The sequence below is a fragment of the Plecotus auritus genome (genome assembly GCF_963455305.1).
Source record: "Plecotus auritus genome assembly, chromosome: 3".
In the NCBI taxonomy this organism is placed as follows: domain Eukaryota; kingdom Metazoa; phylum Chordata; class Mammalia; order Chiroptera; family Vespertilionidae; genus Plecotus; species Plecotus auritus.
In genome coordinates this window covers 60,000,656-60,018,992 of record NC_137772.1, presented here as the reverse complement: position 1 = coordinate 60,018,992, position 18,337 = coordinate 60,000,656, and the positions used below count along the sequence as shown (strand labels likewise).

The window sequence follows — 18,337 nt, the reverse complement described above, 5'->3', positions numbered from 1 at the left end:
CAAAAGGTGCTTCTCATCAAACACCATGAATCACGGTAATACAGTATTCACATAAAGAAAATATTTTTCCAGCAAGCAAACCCAGAGACATGAAATACAGCAATCTAACTGATAAAAAAAAAAAAAAAAAAAAAAAGCTGCTACAAAAAAAATAAAAAGAAAGAAATTAGCTGTTTGAAGAAATTCAACTAGCTAAAAGAAAACTCCAAAAGGCAATACAACGATCTCAGGAATAAAAGTAATGCACAGAAGAAGTACTTTAACAAAAGATTGAAATTCTGAGAAACAAACAGAAATTCTGGATCTGAAGAATTCAATAAATGAATGAGATTTAAAAATACATTAGAATGCACTGGAAACAGGACATATCATATGGAAAAGAGAATTAGTAAGCTGGAGGATAGAAATATAGAAAGGATTCAGGTGAAAGAGGAGAAAGAACTAACAATTTTTTTTTAAGCAAAGAAACCCTATGAGAAGTATCACTCCATTAGAAAAGCCAACATAAGATGAATAGGTATCCCAGGAGAAGGGAGCAGAGTATACTTAATGAAATAATAATGAAGAGAAAAAAAGAAAAAATAACTGAGAACTTCCAAACCCGAGGAAAACATTGGATATACAAGTCCACGAAAGTAAAAGAACACCTTATTATCTCAACACAAAAAGAACTTCTGCAAGGCACATCATATTAAAACTGTCAAAAGCCAATGATACAAATGAATTTTAAAGGCAGTCAGGGGAAAAAAGATAATAAACCTACAAAGGCATTACAACTAGGCTATTAGCAGATTTCTAAGCATAAACTCTACAGGCCAGGAGAGGGTAGAAAGACACACAGTCAGCCACCATAATAATGTTTGGTCAGTGATGGACTACATATACAATGGTGGTCCCATAAGATTGTAACAGAGCTGAAAAATGTCTATTGCCTAGTGACACTGTAGCTATAACATCAAAGGACAAAGGTTGCAAAATTCAGCTCTCCCTTTTGGAAGCATGCCAGCTCCTTTCCTCATCCCTCTCTTCTGTTAAACTCCAAGGGCTCCTTCTTTTGCCTCTGTCACTTGTTTCTTGAGCCCATTTCTTCAATAGCTCACTTCTACTTCTGTAACTTTCTAAATAAGCTTTCTATTATCCTATGTAATAAAGAGCTAATATGCTAATTAGACCGAACAGCCAGACGACTGTCTGGACAAAGCTGGGGCTGCGAGGAGCTGCAAGGGCCAGCCAGGGCTGCAAGGGGCTGCGAGGGCCAAGCTCCTTGCATGGATTTCGTGCATTGGGCCTCTAGTTAAAAAAGAAAAAGTTTGCAAAATTCAACAAGGCTGTTGTTGAGATGGCAAACAACTTTAACTTGGATGTGAATGAGGATGGCATTAAGGAGCTCCTAGAAGTGGTTCCTGAGGAACTGACTAATGAGGAATTATTGGAAATTGAACAGAAATGCATAAAAAAGAGGCAAGAGAATAGAAAAACTTCAGAAAAATAAAAAGATGAACCCTCAAGAAAATTCAGTGAAGGGTTTAGCTAAGTTTTTCCAGACTTCTACAAGCTCCTTATGGGACCCCAACAGTGAAAGGTTATCATTAATAGAGAAGAATGTTCATGGCACATTATTTGCTTACAAGCAAATCTATGATCGAAAATAACAACAAAAAGCAAGCAAACCATCACAAACATTTCTGAAAACAGTAACACCTCCTCAACAAAATTCAGGCAAGTCCTTCAGGAGGTATTCCAGAAAAAGGCATGCTATCATAGAGATGACAGCACCATCATTATTTCCCCTGAAGACCTTTCAGTGGGTTAATAAGTAGAGGTGGAAGACAGTGGTACTGATGATCTTAACCCTGTGTAGGATGGGCTAATGTGTGTATCCGTGTCTTAGTTTTTAACCAAAAAGCTTAAAATGTAGTAATAATAATAACATAGATATAAAGAGTTCTATACAATGTATTTGTGTTTTATGCTAAGTATTATTAGATAGAAGCCAATGAGTTAAAAAAAATTGAAGTTTATATAGTGAAAAAGATACAGTAAGGTAAGATATATCAAAGAAAAAAATGTTTTTTATGAATTTAATGTAGCTAAGTGTACAATGTTTATGAAGTCTACAGTAATGTATAGTATTATCCTAGGCAAGTGGTCGGCAAACTCATTAGTCAACAGAGTGGCAAACCATGGCTCGCGAGCCACATGTGGCTCGCAAGCCGCAGTTTGCCGACCACTGTCCTAGGCCTTCACATTCACTTCACCACTCACTCACTCACACACGGCAACTTCCAGTCCTGCAAGCTCTATTCATGATAAGGGCCCTATAAAGTTTACCATTTTTTACCTTTTATAGTGTATTTTTATTGTACCTTTTTTGTATTTATTTAGATATGTTTAGACACACAAATATCATTGTCATAATTGCCTATAGTATTCAGTACAGTAACAAGCTGTAGCCAAAGAGTAAAGGCTATACCATGAGTCAAGTTGTATAGAAGGCTATACCATATAGGTTTGTATAAGTGTACTCTTATGATGTCCACATGATGACAAAATCTTAGTGATGCATTTCTAGAACATTATCTCCATCATTAAGCACACGTGACTGTAATGAAATTATTGAAAGATAAAACTTCCATCCTCCAATATGCTATCTCACAAAGTTATCCTTTCGATTTGAAGGAGAAATAAAGGCTTTTGTAGACAAACAAGAGCTGAGGGAGTTCACCACCACTAGAAATGCCTTACAAAAAAATGATAAAAGATCTTCAAGCTGAAATAAAAAGACAACAGTACACATAACTCTGATTAACAGAATAAGAATATGGTCATTGTTTAAAATAACATATTAATCTATTAACTATAACATAAAGGTTAAAGAGTAGTAAAAACAGTTACAGCTGCCCTAGCCAGTTTGGCTCAGTGGATAAAAAACATTGGCCTGTGGCCCTGACCGGTTTGGCTCAATGGATACAGCATCGGCCTGCGGATTCAAGGGTCCCAGGTTCGATTCCGGTCAAGGGCATGTACCTTGGTTGCAGGCACATCTCCAATAGGGGATGTGCAGGAGGCAGCTGATTGATGTTTCTCTCTCATCGATGTTTCTGACTCTCTCCCTCTCCCTTCCTCTCTGTAAAAAAAAAAAAAAAAAAAAAAAAAAAAAAAAAAAAAATTGATAAAATATATTTTTAAAAAAACACAAAAAAAACATTGGCCTGTGGACTGAAGGGTTCCAGGTTTGACTCCAGTCAAGGGCACATACCTCGGTACAGGCTCTATCCCTGGCCCAGGTCGGGGTTGCACGCGGAAGACAACCAATCCGTGTGTCTCTCTCACATAGAAGTTTCTGTCTCTCCCTCTCTCCCACTCTCTAAAAATAAATGGAAAGAGAAACCAAGATGGTGGCACAGGTAAACACCTAAACTGCTGCCTCCCACAATTTCAAAACTACAACTAAAAGACAAAACGGACATCATCCAGAACCACAGGAAGGATGGCTGAGTGGAAATTCTACAACTAGAAGGAAAGAGAAAAGCACACTGAGACACCGAGAAGCTGCAGAAGACAGAGGTACAGACACGCGCGCGCGCGGAGAGGACTGGCAACTGAGTGCGCGGCTGGCTTTCTCAAGCGGGAGACAAAAGCTCCCAAATGCGCTGAACTCCAGTTCCGGGCGAGACTCTGGGGACCCAGACTCATTCGGGGAGAAACTGGACTGTCTGGCAGCGGGTGGAACTCGAGGGTGGCTTTCTCTCAGAGGTGCTTGCAGCGATTACCACGGGACACTGAGACCCAGGGACCTATTAGGGCAGGGCTGACGGGAAACCAATGCTGTCTGCTCCACACTGAGACTCCGCCCCATCCAAGCTGAGCACAGAGGCTTTTGCAAGTCTTGTCTCATAAGGGTGTCTCCAACACAGAAGTTTTCCCAGTGTAGACACAGCTGATCCTCACAGCGAATTGGCCTGGAGGTCAATTCCTCCCAGTGATACCAACAACAATCAAGGCTTAACTACAACAAGACTGTGCACACAGCCCACAAAGGTGTGCACCAAGAGTGTCCACCTCAGGTAACTGGGAGGCTGAGCCACTGGGCCCTATAGGACACCTAGCCCACACAAAGCCACTCTATCAACACAGGGAAGCAGCCAAAATGTGGAGACAAAGAAACAGGTCACAAATGAAAGAAATGGAGGAAAGCAAACGACTGAATATAGAGTTCGAAACCACGGTTATAAGGTTTTTCAAGAATTTTCTAGAAAAGGCCGATAAATTTAGCGAGACCCTCGAGGATATGAAAAAGGACCAACTAGAAATTAAGCATGCACTGACTGAAATAAAAAATATTATACAGAGATCTAACAGCAGACTAGAGGATCGCAAGAATCAAGTCAAAGATCTGAAATACAAAGAAGCAAAAAACAATCAACTGGAAAAGCAAAAAGAAAAAAGAATCCAAAAATATGAAGATAGTGTAAGAAGCCTCTGGGACAACTTTAGGCATACCAACATCCAAATTATGGGGTGCCAGAAGAAGAGAGAGAGCAAGATACTGAAAACCTATTGGAAGAAATAATGACCGAAAACTTCGCCCACCTGGTGAAAGAAAGACTTACAAGTCCAGGAAGCGCACAGAACCCCAAACAAAAGGAATCCAAAGAGGACCACACCAAGACACATCATAATTAAAATGCCAAGAGCAAAAGACAAAGAGAGAATATTAAAAGCAGCAAGAGAAAAACAGTTAGTTACCTACAAGGGAGCACCCATACGAATGGCAGCTGATTTCTCAACAGAAACTATGCAGGCCAGAAGGGAGTGGCAAGAAATATTCAAAGTGATGAATAGCAAGAACCTACAACCAAGACTACTCTACCCAGCAAAGCTATCATTCAGAAGTGAAGGGCAGATAAAGAGCTTCACAGATAAGAAAAAACTAAAGGAGTTCATCACCACCAAACCAGTATTATATGAAATGCTGAAAAGTATTCTTTAAGAAGAAGAAGAAGAAAAAGGTAAAGATAAAAATTATGAACAACAAATACATATCAACAAGTGAATCTAAAAATCAAGTGAATAAAAAAATCTGATAAACAGAATAAACTGGTGAATATAATAGAATCAGGGGCATAGAAAGGGACAATTCTCAGGGAGAAAGGGGTGTGGGGGTGTGGGAAGCGACTGGACAAAAATCATACACCTATTGATGAGGACAGTGGGGTGGGGGGTAAGGGCAGAGGGTGGGGTGGGAACCGGGTGGAGGGGAGGTATGGTGGAAAAAAGAGGAACAATTGTAATAATATGAACAATAAAGATTTATTAAATAAATACATAAATAAATAAGTAAATGGAAAGATATCCTCAGGTGAGGATTAACAAAACAAAACAAAACAGCTACAGCTACTACAACTTAGTAACAAAATCACAGTATTTTGTGACATCAAAAATATGAAAGGCCGAAACCAGTTTGGCTCAGTGGATAGAGCGTCGGCCTGCGGACTGAAGGGTCCCGGGTTCGATTCCGGTCAAGGGCATGTACCTTGGTTGCAGGCATATCCCCAGTGGGGAGTGTGCAGGAGGCAGCTGATCGATGTTTCTCTCTCATCGATGTTTCTAGCTCTCTATCCCTCTCCCTTCCTCTCTGTAAAAAATCAATAAAATATATTAAAAAAAAAATATATGAAAGGGGGAGAGCACCTAATTCAGGTAATCAGAGACTGTGCCACTGCATCCTGTAGTACACCTACTACATAAGGACACGCTACCAAAACTGGGAGTCACAGCAGATCCATCTAATATCTATCGCTATAATAGAGGAATATGCAAATTAGTCGGGACACAGTAACATCACAACGGAACAGCAGGGACCTGAGGCTGCATGGCGCCTGGCTGGGGCGAGGGGCCTCAGGCCACGCCCCCCGCCCCACGGGGCTTGACAGGGGACCTCAGGCCATGGCCCCCACTGGCGGGGCTTGACGGGGACCTCAGGCCGTGCCCACTGCCCCGGCACCGGGCCAGGGGACCTGAGGCTGCACCCCCCCACCTGGAGGGGCTTGACGCGGGTGGGGCTGTCAGGGGTGAGGCCCAATGGGGGTGGGGCCAGCCGGGTCTGGGTCTCCTGCGTTTTGGAAGCGCGTGCGGGTGGTGGGCGGGGACTTGACCCTAGGTCCCATGGCGCACCCCAGACTCTGACAGGAGAGAGATTTTCATATACATTTCACTAATTTTCTTTCATCTCTGACACTTCTATTATAGAGAAAGGGCAATAGCAATATTAAAATATTTCCTCTAATTAATTCCCTTTTAATGTGCACAAATTTCGTGCACCGGGCCACTAGTATAGAATAAAACACTAAGAGGCAGCCAAAATGGGAAGACAAAGAAACATGCCTAATGAAAAAAGAGAAAAAAATCTCTAGAAAAAGAAATGAAATGAAAGCAAGCAATTTATGAGATACAAAATTCAAAAATATGGTTATAAGGATGCTCAAGGAACTTAGAACAACAGAATGAAAAAACAAAAACAAAAAAACCTACACATGGGAATAATAAAAAAGAACCATTCAGAAATCAAGAATACAACATCTGAAATGAAGAATAGACTAGAAGGAATACACAGTAGGTTGGATGAAGAAGAAAATCATATCAGCAATTTAGAAGAAATGGTAGCAGAAAACACCTAATCAGAGCAACAAAAATTAAAAATTATTTAAATAAGTGAGGATAGTTTAAGGGACCTTTGGGACAACATAAAGCGTAACAACATCCTCAACATAGGGGAAGAGCAAGAACAAGGGATCAACCACCCATTTGAAGAAATAATGACTGAAAACTTCCCTAACCTAGTGAAGGAAAAAGTTACACAAGTTCAGAAACCATAGAAAGCCCCAAAGAAGAACTCAAAGAGGCCAATACCATAATTAAAATGGCACAAGTTAAAGATAGAGAATCGTAAAAGCAGCAAGAGACAGTTACCTACAAGGGAACTACCATAAGACCAACAGCTGATTTCTCAACAGAAACAAGAATGAAATCATATCAAGCATACATCTTCTCTGACTATAATGGTATGAAACTAAAAATCAATCACAAGAAAAAAAACTGAAAAACACACAAGACATGGAAGTAAATAAATGTTAGTAAACACTGAAAGAGTTAACAATGAGATCAAGGAAGAAAGAAAAGATACCCTGAAACTAATAGAAATGAGAACACAACAACCCATAATCTATGGGACATAGCAAAAGCAGTCCTAAGAGGGAAATTCATAGCATTACAGGCCTATCTCAAAAAAAAAACAACTACAAAACACTCAAAGAATCTAACTTTATACTTAAAACAAGAAAAAGAACTAAAAACCAAGCTCAAAGTGAATAGAAGAAAGGAAATAATAAAGATCACAGCAGAAATAATTGAAACAGAGTATAGCCCTACTTGGTTTTGCTCAGTGGATAGAGCATTGGCCTGCAGACCAAAGGGTTCTGGGTTTGATTCTGGTTAAAGGCATGTACTTCGGTTGCAGGCTCCTCCCGGCCTGGGCCCTGGTCAGGGCACATGCAGGAGACAACCAATCTGTGTTTCTCTCACATCGATGTTTCTCGCTGTCTCTCCCTCTCTCTTCCACTCTCTCTAAAAAAAAAAAAAAATCAATGGAAAAATATCTTCAGGGGAGGATTAAAAATATTACAACCAACTAATGCCAACAAATTAGACAATCTGGATTAAATAAATTCCTAGAAACCATACAATCTTCCAGAATTGAATCAGGAAGAATCAGAAAACCTGAATAGACAGATTACAACTAATATAATTAAAGCAGTATTTTAAAAAACTACCCCCAAAAAACAGAAGTCCTGACCTGGATGGCTTCAGAGGTGAATTTTACCAAACATTCAAAGAACACCTATTCTAAACTTCTCCAAAAAGCCCTAAGAGCAGAGAACACTCCCAAGCTCATTTTATGAAGCCAGCATTATCCTGATTCCAAGAGCAGATAAAAACACTACAATCTCTCAAACAAGCAACAGCTAGTATGTGCATACCCCATACCTCTCAATAAGTGGCCCCAGGCCCGGCACTAGCAGCAGCCAGCCTTGGTTCCCAGGTTGGCCTCTCCTGGGTACCTTCAAGCTCAACACAAGTAGCAGCCATGTGCAGATTGCTTGTAGCTCATGCTGGGTAGTCCCAGGCAGGGCACAGGCAAAGGCTGACTTTGCACCTCCCGGGAGGCCTCAGACCCAGTGTACCAGGTGGTCAACTTCAATCACGTTGGATCACAACACTAGCACCTCCATGAGTGACACACTTACGAGGAGGACTCGTTGAGCACCAAAGCCCCACTGAAGCAAGCCCTGCTCCATAGGGTGGGCTCCTGCTCTTCAGTTATAGCTGCAGCTGATCCTAGCAACCAACTGACTTGGGGGTTAATCCCTCCCAATGACACCAACATAAATCAAGGCTCAACTACAATAGGACAGTGGACACAGCTCTTACAGGGGCACACCTGGAATGCCCAGCTCAGGTGACTGGGGAGGCTGAGCAATGGGCCCTACAGGACACCTACTACACAAGGCAACTCTACCAAGTCCAGGAGACATAGCAAATCTACCTAATACACAGAAACAAATGCTGGGAAGCAACTAAAATGCAGAGACAAAGACACATGTCACAAATGAAAGAACAGGAAAAATCTCTAGAAAAAGAAATAAATGAAAGATGCAAGAAAACTACCAGATAAAGAGTTCAAAACAATGGTTCAAAGGATGCTCAAGGAACTTAATGAGAACTTAGTGCTAACATCAACATAAAAAAGGACCAGTCAGAAATGAAACATATACTAACTGAAATAAATAATAATTTACAGGGGCTTAACATTAGAATAGAGGACATGGAGAACCAAATTAAGAATTTGGAATATAAGGAAGTAAAAAAAATCCAATCAGAACAGCAGCAAGAAAAAAGAATCTAAAAATATGAAGGTAGAGTAAGGAGCCTCTTGGTACCAATTTCAAGGGTACCAACATTTGCATCATAGGAGTGCTGTAATCAAAAACCTATCCGAGCCCTGGCCAGTTTTGCTCAGTGCTTAGAGTGTCAGCCCACAAACCAAAGGGTCACAAGTTTGATTTTGATAAAGGGCACATACCTTGATTGCAGGTTCAATCCCTGGCCCTGGTCGAGGGCGCATGTGGGAGGCAACCAATTGATGTGTCTCTCTCACATCAATGTTTCTCTCTCTGTCTCTGTCTCTCCCTTCCACTCTTTCTAAAAATCAATAGATTAGGATTAACACACACACACACACACACACACACACACACACACACAAAGTCATTTTCTACCACCTGAAGATTTTGTTTATTGGAAACGACATCAAAGACTCTCTAACCTTTGGATGGGACCTTATCAAGGACCTAATCATGAATGGACATCTACCCCTGTCTCTAACACTCATCTCTGCCTACAATGAATATCAAAAACTCCTCTAAGATGCAAGCCACTGACATTAGAGGTAGACAGCTATCAACAAGCATGTATACCTACAGACTGATGTTGAACTCTGAAACCATTTTGTTTGATTGCCTTTACCTGTCTGCTAATAACATTAATAATAATAATAGTTATAGTTATCCTTTAGGTTTTTCTATATACTCCAACTGTTCATGATTACCAAAGATGTAGAAGATAATTTTAATAGTCTTTTTATGGCTTATGTAAATGTTATACTAGATGCAAAATACAGAAAAATGATACAGATGGCAAAAATTCAGATCATGTTATTACACAGGACAGAAATACTGCAGGGTGTTTTTCACAACAAAGGCCATAAGACCTGACTGCCTTCCATTTACCTGCCCTTCTCTTTTGAGAAAATTCAGCCTCAACTCACATCCCATGCTTAGAGTATTGCCCCATCCCCAAGGATTCACCATTTCAATAAGACGACATAGATACTGAGACTTCTCTAGGAATGAGCCTTCCTAGTACTGTGAAACTACACAATCTGACCAAAAGGCTGGTCATCAACGCATCCTTTGGACTGATAACTAAATGGGGAAACTGTGGACAAAAGGAGGGTTCTAAAATAAAACGGACAAGTTCAGTGATGAAAAGTAAATTCACAGATTTATCTAGTCATAAATTCCTAACTGGGCAGGTCATGGTGGGTAGTCACATCTGAACATAGAACTTCATTAGTAAAAGGTTTTTAAGCAAGCCCTGTTCATTATTCTTGTGCATCTAGGTTAACACACCTTAATCCTCTTTTCCAGGCTCCTGTAAAACCACCCTCAAGGGAGCATAGAATCTGTACTACCTCACACCTTTCTTTCGCCCACTTTTATGTTATCTTCCTTCCATTCTCTAATTCCTAATGTATAAAAGAAACTGCAAAACTTATCCTCAGAGCATTTCAGATCTTGCTTCCTGGCACTGTCATTGGCTTGACTCAAACTCTTTTAAAACTAAAAATTACCTAGAGGTTTGGACCTTCCTTATGTCAACACCTGAATAATTTGGAAAAATGAAATGAAAATAATTTAATTCAGATAACGTTTATTTTCAGAAATATAGTTTGAAGTTCAGATAAGAGAACCAGGTAGATAAGCAGCTAAAATTGGAAATAAGAGCTTAAGGCTTTGAAGAGTGATCAGTGGTTAAGTCAATCATAAATATGAGAAATAATTGCATAAAGTAGAGGCTCTCTTGGAAAAGCTCAGAAATTCAAGGTAAATGCATATGAAATATATGCAACATCCTAAGAAGGAACTCTTTAATTAAACTTTCAAAGAATGTACAATACACACAAAAAATTTTAAGAACTGCCACAAATTATAATAGAAACCATCCATGGAATGAATGTGAATGAGGTAGCAGGAGCAGAAATGGTTGAGAAAAAAAAAAGTCATGAAAACAGAACTTGCAAAATACAAATAAAAGGCAAGAAAAGAACTAAAGGGACTAGAACTGATTTGAGAAAAAAAAGAACCAAAGTATTAGGGAATCAATACCTCAAAAGCTAAAAAAACAAAACAAAACAAAAACAAAAAACGGCAGCATCAACATTTTCTAATGTTATAAATACAGGTCAAAGAACATAAAGTTTATATAAAATCTTTACATTTAGTCAATATAAACCATTGGTAACATTGAGGTTAGCAATTCTGGTTGAATATAAATAGAAAGAAGCTATATTGAAAAGCATCAAGAAATAAATGGTTGGAGGCAAATGAGTGAAAAATTAAAGACTACTATTTCTCATGGTTCACCTCTGAAAAGAAAAGAAATCGAGGATGCAAGTGACTAGAGGAAAAGTATGATTTATTTTTTGTTTTGTTTTTGCTGCTATTGTTGCTGAGTTTTTCTTCCTTAAAGAATGAAAAATTGATTTTCTATGCCAAAAGGAGTCTGTAGAAAGGGAAAGATCAAAGGAAGGAAACAGGGTTAAAGTTCATGAGTAAAATGATCACCTTTCAGTTCTTCCTGTAAAACAGGAACAAAAATATATTTTAATGTGGTGAGAAAGGTACCGTAACAAGTGTGGGTGAAGGGGGAAAGACTACAAAAATTCCTAAAAGGCTTATTTCTTAAAACTGTAAAGCACTGATAACCATGACGTCTCAGAACTTGTTCCCTTACAATAGCAGCTATCACTATGAAAATGTTATAATAAAAAATAGAAAACAGTTAATAGGAAAGTACAGTATAGTAGTAAATTAAAAACATGACTCGGGTCTAAAAGCTTTAGTTTAAATCATTTAGTCACATGCTATAGCTAACTCTGTTGACTCTAGGCAAGTTATCTTGACTTTGTGCTTCAGGGCCTCAAATGGAGGTAACAATGCTTACCTCATAGAACTCGGTAGTAATAGAAAACATATCAATGAATACAAATGTTAGGTGGTAGTGGCAGTAGCAATGATAGTGATAATAGTAACAGTAGCAATAGAAATGTAACCTATTTGTGTTTAATCAACCAGTATTTAAGGAAGGAGGAAAGGAGTAGGCTCTAAAAAAATGTACCACATTCAATCCTTTCAACTACAGAAAGAAACAAGTATAATTCTCCCTATTATACTAATAAGGAAATCAGTTAGTAAGTGGCAAAACTAAGATTTGAACACTGGTATATGTTGACGCAAAACTTCCTTTCTTTTCACCACACAACACACTATCTTCAGAGGAGTACTTAGCATTAGCAGCAGGAGCACAAATTTAGGCATTCTGTTCTTTACTACTAAACTCACAAAATCTGGGTACATAATTAAATGTCTGCCTTTCAATTAAATTGAGTTTGATTAGATCTTGAGGTTTCTCTTCAGCAAAAAAGTTCATGATTTTATAAAAGTGCCACATTTAGTGATATGTAAACTCACAAAATGTTATAAAACAGCAGAAAACCTTTTTTGTTTAAAAACAAAAACAGAAAACTTGAACATAAAAAAACAGACTTTTCTTCACATTATCAAAGGAAAAACTAGTATCTAATTTTATTTTATTAATAGCAAGTATGATTAAGCAAATGTTTGAGAGAACAAAACATCAATCTTAAGTATTTCAAGATGTCAATTTTAACACCTACACTTTCAATAATGAAAAAGAAAACTTGGAATTCTGATACACCTACAGAACTATAATCAAAAAAATAGAGATTTACTGAATTTTATTTCATGCTGAAACTGCAACCAGGCTATTTTTGTTTTAAATATCAATATGAAAACTCTCCTGCCTTAAAACCCGCCACTGGTTTCCTATTATCCTTCAGTGACATCCAAAATCCTTAACATGACTCAACAAAGTCATGTGATCTGGCTCCTCTTTCTGGTGCTATCCAATGGTATTCTTCCCCTTGCTCTTTTTCCAATTTCCTCCAAGACACATTTTCTTTCACTTTAGGGCTTCATTCAAACTGCTCTCTAAAACCTAGAATGCTCTCATAGATCTCCATTCCCATCCTTTTGACCTAAGCAAACTGCCTTTCATTCTTGAAGGCTGAGATCAAATGTTATCATGACAGGAAACCCTTTCCTGACCTCCCAGACATATATTTTGACAACATTCTGGACTTCACAACACTTGTAATTACTTGTTCAACACTTGTCTTCTCTGCTAACTGGTAAACAATATGAACATGGTCATTTCACGTCTTGTTTCCTACTATTTTCCTCAATATCTAACACATTAACACAGAGGAGATTAAATAATCAATAAGTTTCCTGGATGAATACATTCAAAATGGGAGCCAAAGTCCAAAACCATGAGATGCCTTACTAGTACAAGTACCTAAAAAGTTCTATACAAATTTGAGTTACATCTTACACTTAGCTCTTCTTCAGATGTTCCTCCCTCAAACAGATGCTATTTAGCAATTATACAACTTTAAAGTAAAGCAAAAAATCCCTCCAGATCATGAACCCATTCTAAAGTTTCACAAAACCAAGGTTAGAAACCACAGGTCTTAAATAATTGGAGCTTTAAAGCTCATCATCTAAAAGAATTCACCTGAAATACAATTAAAGGGACAGAAACTTGGATAAGGACTTAATTTTACCACACCAATGTACATTATAGAAGGACTGATCCCAATTCCTACTACTGCAGTGCCTTATTTATTCCAAAAGTAACGACTGCAGTGCTAGTCATCTGAGTAGGCTACATGATACCTGGAATACACTTTGTTAAAACTAAAGAAAAATTATAGCCTTGGCTGGTATGGCTCAGTGGACAGAGCGTCGGACTGTGGACTGAAGGGTCCCAGGTTCAATTCCCGTCAAGGGCACATCCCCAGTAGCGGGCGTGCAGGAGGCAGCCTATCAATTATTCTCTCATCATTAATGTTTCTATCTCTCCCTCTCCCTTTCTCTCTGAAATCAATAAAAATATATTTTAAAAAAAAAAGAAAAATTATAAGCATAAACAGTAAGTAACTATAACTAATTTTAGCTTAGTGGGGGGAAAAGGGAAATGGCAGTAAAGTTGTTAAGTAATTCAAAAACTGGGGGCTTGCCGAAACCGGTTTGGCTCAGTGGATAGAGCGTTGGCCTGCGGACTGAAGGGTCCCGGGTTTGATTCCGGTCAAGGGCATGTACCTTGGTTGCGGGCACATCCCCAGTGGGAGGTGTGCAGGAGGCAGCTGATCGATGTTTCTCTCTCATCGATGTTTCTAGCTTTCTATCCCTCTCCTTTCCTCTCTGTAAAATACCAATAAAATATATTTAAAAAAAAAAAAAAAACTGGAGGCTTAAAAAGAATACTATTTTGACTCATTTAACATTTTTTAAAGTTTTCTGTTCACCTAAAACAGTGTTAATTATAAACCAGGCAGCATTCAAAGATTTGCTTAACACATATTCATTATTTTCTCCAATTCAGAGATGAGGAAACAGAGGCATTGAGTTAAGCAACTTACTCAATTTTATACAGCTGGTAAGTGTCAGAGGCAGAACTCAAATCCAGCTATTCTAGCTCCACAGTTCTCCCTCTCAACCACAATACAACACTGATGCTCATGCTCCTTCCAAATCCCTGAAATAGGGTTTCAATCTGTACCACCCCACTCCTATTTTTGCTAAGGTCACCAATGACGTCTACCTTGCCAAATCAAAGGGTCACATATTTGCTGCCATCTTTTTCACCCATTCTGCAGCATCCCATCAAGTTCACAACTTGCCTCTTGTCATATATTCCTTTAGTGACATTTATCCCATTTTCTTCCTACCACAGACTTGGGCTCTCTTCTCTTGCTTATCTACCCATTTTTCTAGGAAATCTCCCACAATTCCATGGCTTTAAATATCATCTACATGACTCCAAATTTCTCTAGTCCTGGCCTAAGCTCTAGAGAGTCATATACCCAACTACCTATTTGACATCTCTCTTAGATGTAACCAACCATCTTACTCTCCTTCCCTCAACCTTTTTTCTCCCAGCCTTCTCTACCATCACCCATCCAGTTGCTTAGGCTAACTTCTTAGTCATCATCCTGACTTTCCTTTCCCACATCTCCCACATGAAATCCATCAGCAAGTCCTATCTAATCTACTTATAAAATATATTTAGTTCTGTCTCCATTATCACTCTAATGCAAATTACCTACATCTCTGCCTCCAATGGTCTCCTTGCTTCCATTTTTGCCCCCTTAATCTCTACAAAGCAGCCTAAGTTAAAACAAAATCAAATCAGTCTTTGCTTGCTTTAAATCATCTAACGTATTCCATTATAATTAAATAAAATCCTAGCTCTTGAACGTGTCCTCAAAGATGCTACATGACTTGGCCCCTATTTCTACAACTTCATGTCCTTCCATTCTCTCCCCCACCACAAGGTTCCTTGGAGCCATAACTACCTTCTTTCTCTTCCTAGAACACACCATGATCATTTCTGCTACAGAGCCATTGTACTTGCTGTTCCTTCCACAAGAAACATTCTTTTTCAGACTTTCACACAGATGGTTCCTTCTTCCAAGATGTTGCTCAAATGTCACCTCCCCTGAGAAGCCTTCTATTCAGTCTTTTACATGATCCTCTATTGTTACAACCGTCACTATTCTTATTATTACCTGAAGTTATCTTATTTGCTTACTATGCCTTGTCAACTTTGGAATTTGAAAGCTCCATCCCCAACGCTTCCCATAGTACCAAGTAGGTGCTTAATAAATTTATTGAATAAGTGAATTTTCCCCAAATGCATTTTAAGTTTATTGTATATCAACCAATTTTATAAAGCACTTGGCCCGTCATATATGTTTTTTATGTAGTCAAAGATAAATCCTTAAAACACTCCTTAATTTTTCCAATCCAAAGCATTGCAGCACTCTGAAACCCCTCCCCCAAAACACAGTCCATCTACAACACCCCACTTAAAACTGCTAAATATTCCAAATGGGTAGACTGCATTTCTTCCTCCTCTCCAAGCGAACGACCGTGTAGGTGGGAAAAGGGAATTTTACTGAGCATCTCAGCACCTGTTACATCTTCAACCAGCTAAAAGAGGTGCCGATGAGCCAGCCGGCACATGGGAGACGTGGCTTTTCTTTCAGGGATAGCATTTAGGTAAATGTAAGTGGCTTAGGCTAGAACTATCCAAATCTTTAATAAGGACCATTCAATTCGTTTAAATAAGCATGATAGTCTATAGGCAGGAAATTATGCTCGTATTCACTTAAAAAAAAAAAAAGCATCAGCAGCCGATTTAGGGACCTTCAGGAAACACAAAGTGTGTATGTGTGTAGGTTGGGGATCCATCTACCTATAACGTGAAGACAAGAACAGGAGACAGCGGTTCAAGGACCAACTTAGCGATACGATAAAGGCTCTCCGGGATATGCAGAACCTGGGAACGAGGACAGAAGCTGAGGAGAAAAACACAAGAGCCCTGAGACCTCCGCTCACCGCTTCGGCCTCCACCGCAAGCATTTGGGGCAACTGCATTGATCTGTGCCCGCCAATCTCCCACCTCCCTCCCTGCAAGGAGATAGCCCCGGATACTCACATGGGCTCGAGAGTCTTGCTGAGCCAGGACTTCAGTGCCTCGAAGTTTTCAATGATCATTTTAGAAACCATCCACAGCGGCCCCCAGGCCCGTCACTCTCCTCCGCCCGCCCAGGTTGCGGCCGCTACAGCCGCCGCTGCCCCCGCCCCCTCCTCCGCGCGCCGCCCGCGTGGGTCGCGGTGGGAGGCGCCGGTGGCAGGTTCCCGCGAGCCGGATCGGTGAACAGCTCCGCGGGGACCGCCGCAGACCGCGAGTCCACGGGGTGCCAGGAGCTTCCCCCTCCCCGGACCCCGGCCCGGGCTGAGGCAGCAACGGCTTGCCTGAGCCCTCCCCCTTCCCTCCACCCCAGCTAATCTTTCGGAACCGGGAGCGCGACACGCGCCTAGACCCGGGCTTTCTCTCGGCCTCGGGACCAGTTGCTTGTCAGAAACGCAGAAGAGGCAAAATGAAGAAAGCGAAGACGAAGAGCAGCTCAATGGGAACGATTCAGGGGGTCTTCCCGGCTCGCAGCACCCCCAAGAAGATGGCTGCCGGTAACTCTCGCGAGAATTAAGAAAGTCTCGCGATGACCCGGAGCCTGCTGGGAAGACACGTAGGACTCGCGGAGAGCGAAACTGTAGGGAGTGCAGTAGTTTGAGCTTTTGCGTATTTGCGGCTTTTGTGCCTTTTTATACTTTAGTCCTCTTGGGAATAAAGATCTTGTTTTTTTTACTAGGAGGAAAAGATCAGTGATTTCAGAAACAGCAGGAGCCCCAGCTCGTCTTCTGAAACGGCCGTGGCGCGTCAGCTGGAACTAACTTGGGGCCTGGAGCGCTCCTTGAGAGCCTCCCCGCCGGTGTGCGCCAGTGGGTTCCCTCCGTCCTCCCCGCCGGTGTGCGCCAGTGGGTTCCCTCCGTGCTGCGCTGTGTGTCTCCGGGTTACTTGTGCCCTGCACTGTCACATTCTCTGTGTGCTGTGCTGTGGTTTGGGAAGCACAGGCCGGTCAAATGAACCCACTGAGACTTCCAGAGGATTAGTGTCTTGTCCACAATTACTCGACTTGTTGGCAGAGCACTAATAACCTAGGGATGCTTCAAATGAAAGGTGAGAAAACCTTGACAGTTCTCAAATAGTTTCCAACCATCTGAAACTTTAGGGCTTATCCCTAGCTGACGATAAGAAAAGTGTTTGTGTTTTTAATTCTTTTCATTTAGAGCGATTCCGTCCCAATTACGTAGCTTCAAAAGAGAGAGCCTTCATATCAGCATCCCGAATAAACGTCCCTTCTCCTGAGGGGTCAAATAAGTTTGATTTCTGCCCGAGTTGTTCTACTGCTATTGCATACTACCGCTAATGTGCTAGGTGGAATTTTACAAAAGGTCAAGTGCCCATAAACAAAACAATTCACAATACAGACACTTAGAGTAAGTAGACCAATAAAAAGTTATTTATGACAGACCCTAAATTGTCGTTAAGAATGCTAAGTTTGTAATTTCCTGGAGTGAAGTGTCCTAAAGCAGGAAGTGGAAAAAATTATCAAGTAAGGAAAGCTAGATATTTGTTTTCAAATACAGCATATAGTATAGGATACAAATTAAAATCCAGCTACGGAATAACTAGGGTGCTGAGTAAAGCAATTTAGCTAAGTGAAGTAAGCCAAACACAAAAGAACAAATATTGTATGACTCCACTTAATGTGAGGTACCACCTAGAGTAGCCAAACTCCTAGAGACAAAAAGAATTGTAGTTGCTAGGGCTGGAAGGGGTGGGGAAGAATTGGGGAGTTATTTTTTAATTGGTAAAAAGTTTAATTTGGGTTAATGAAAAAAATCTGGAGATAGGCTATGTTGATGGTTCACAACAATATGAATGT

The 18,337-nt window shown here is 40.2% G+C and overlaps 1 protein-coding gene across 14 annotated transcripts in view; it reads right to left on the bottom strand.

Moving 5' to 3' along the window:
- RBM26 (RNA binding motif protein 26) overlaps positions 1-17,012 on the bottom strand; it is a 93,063-nt gene extending 76,051 nt beyond the window's left edge. For all 14 annotated transcript variants that reach the window (XM_080659466.1, XM_080659453.1, XM_080659455.1 and 11 more), the window contains exon 1: positions 16,486-17,012. In XM_080659466.1, the coding sequence (XP_080515592.1) occupies positions 16,486-16,556 (71 nt within the window). In that variant the 5' untranslated portion in view covers positions 16,557-17,012. The remainder of the gene's footprint in view (positions 1-16,485) is intronic.
- Positions 17,013-18,337: the final 1,325 nt, after the last annotated feature.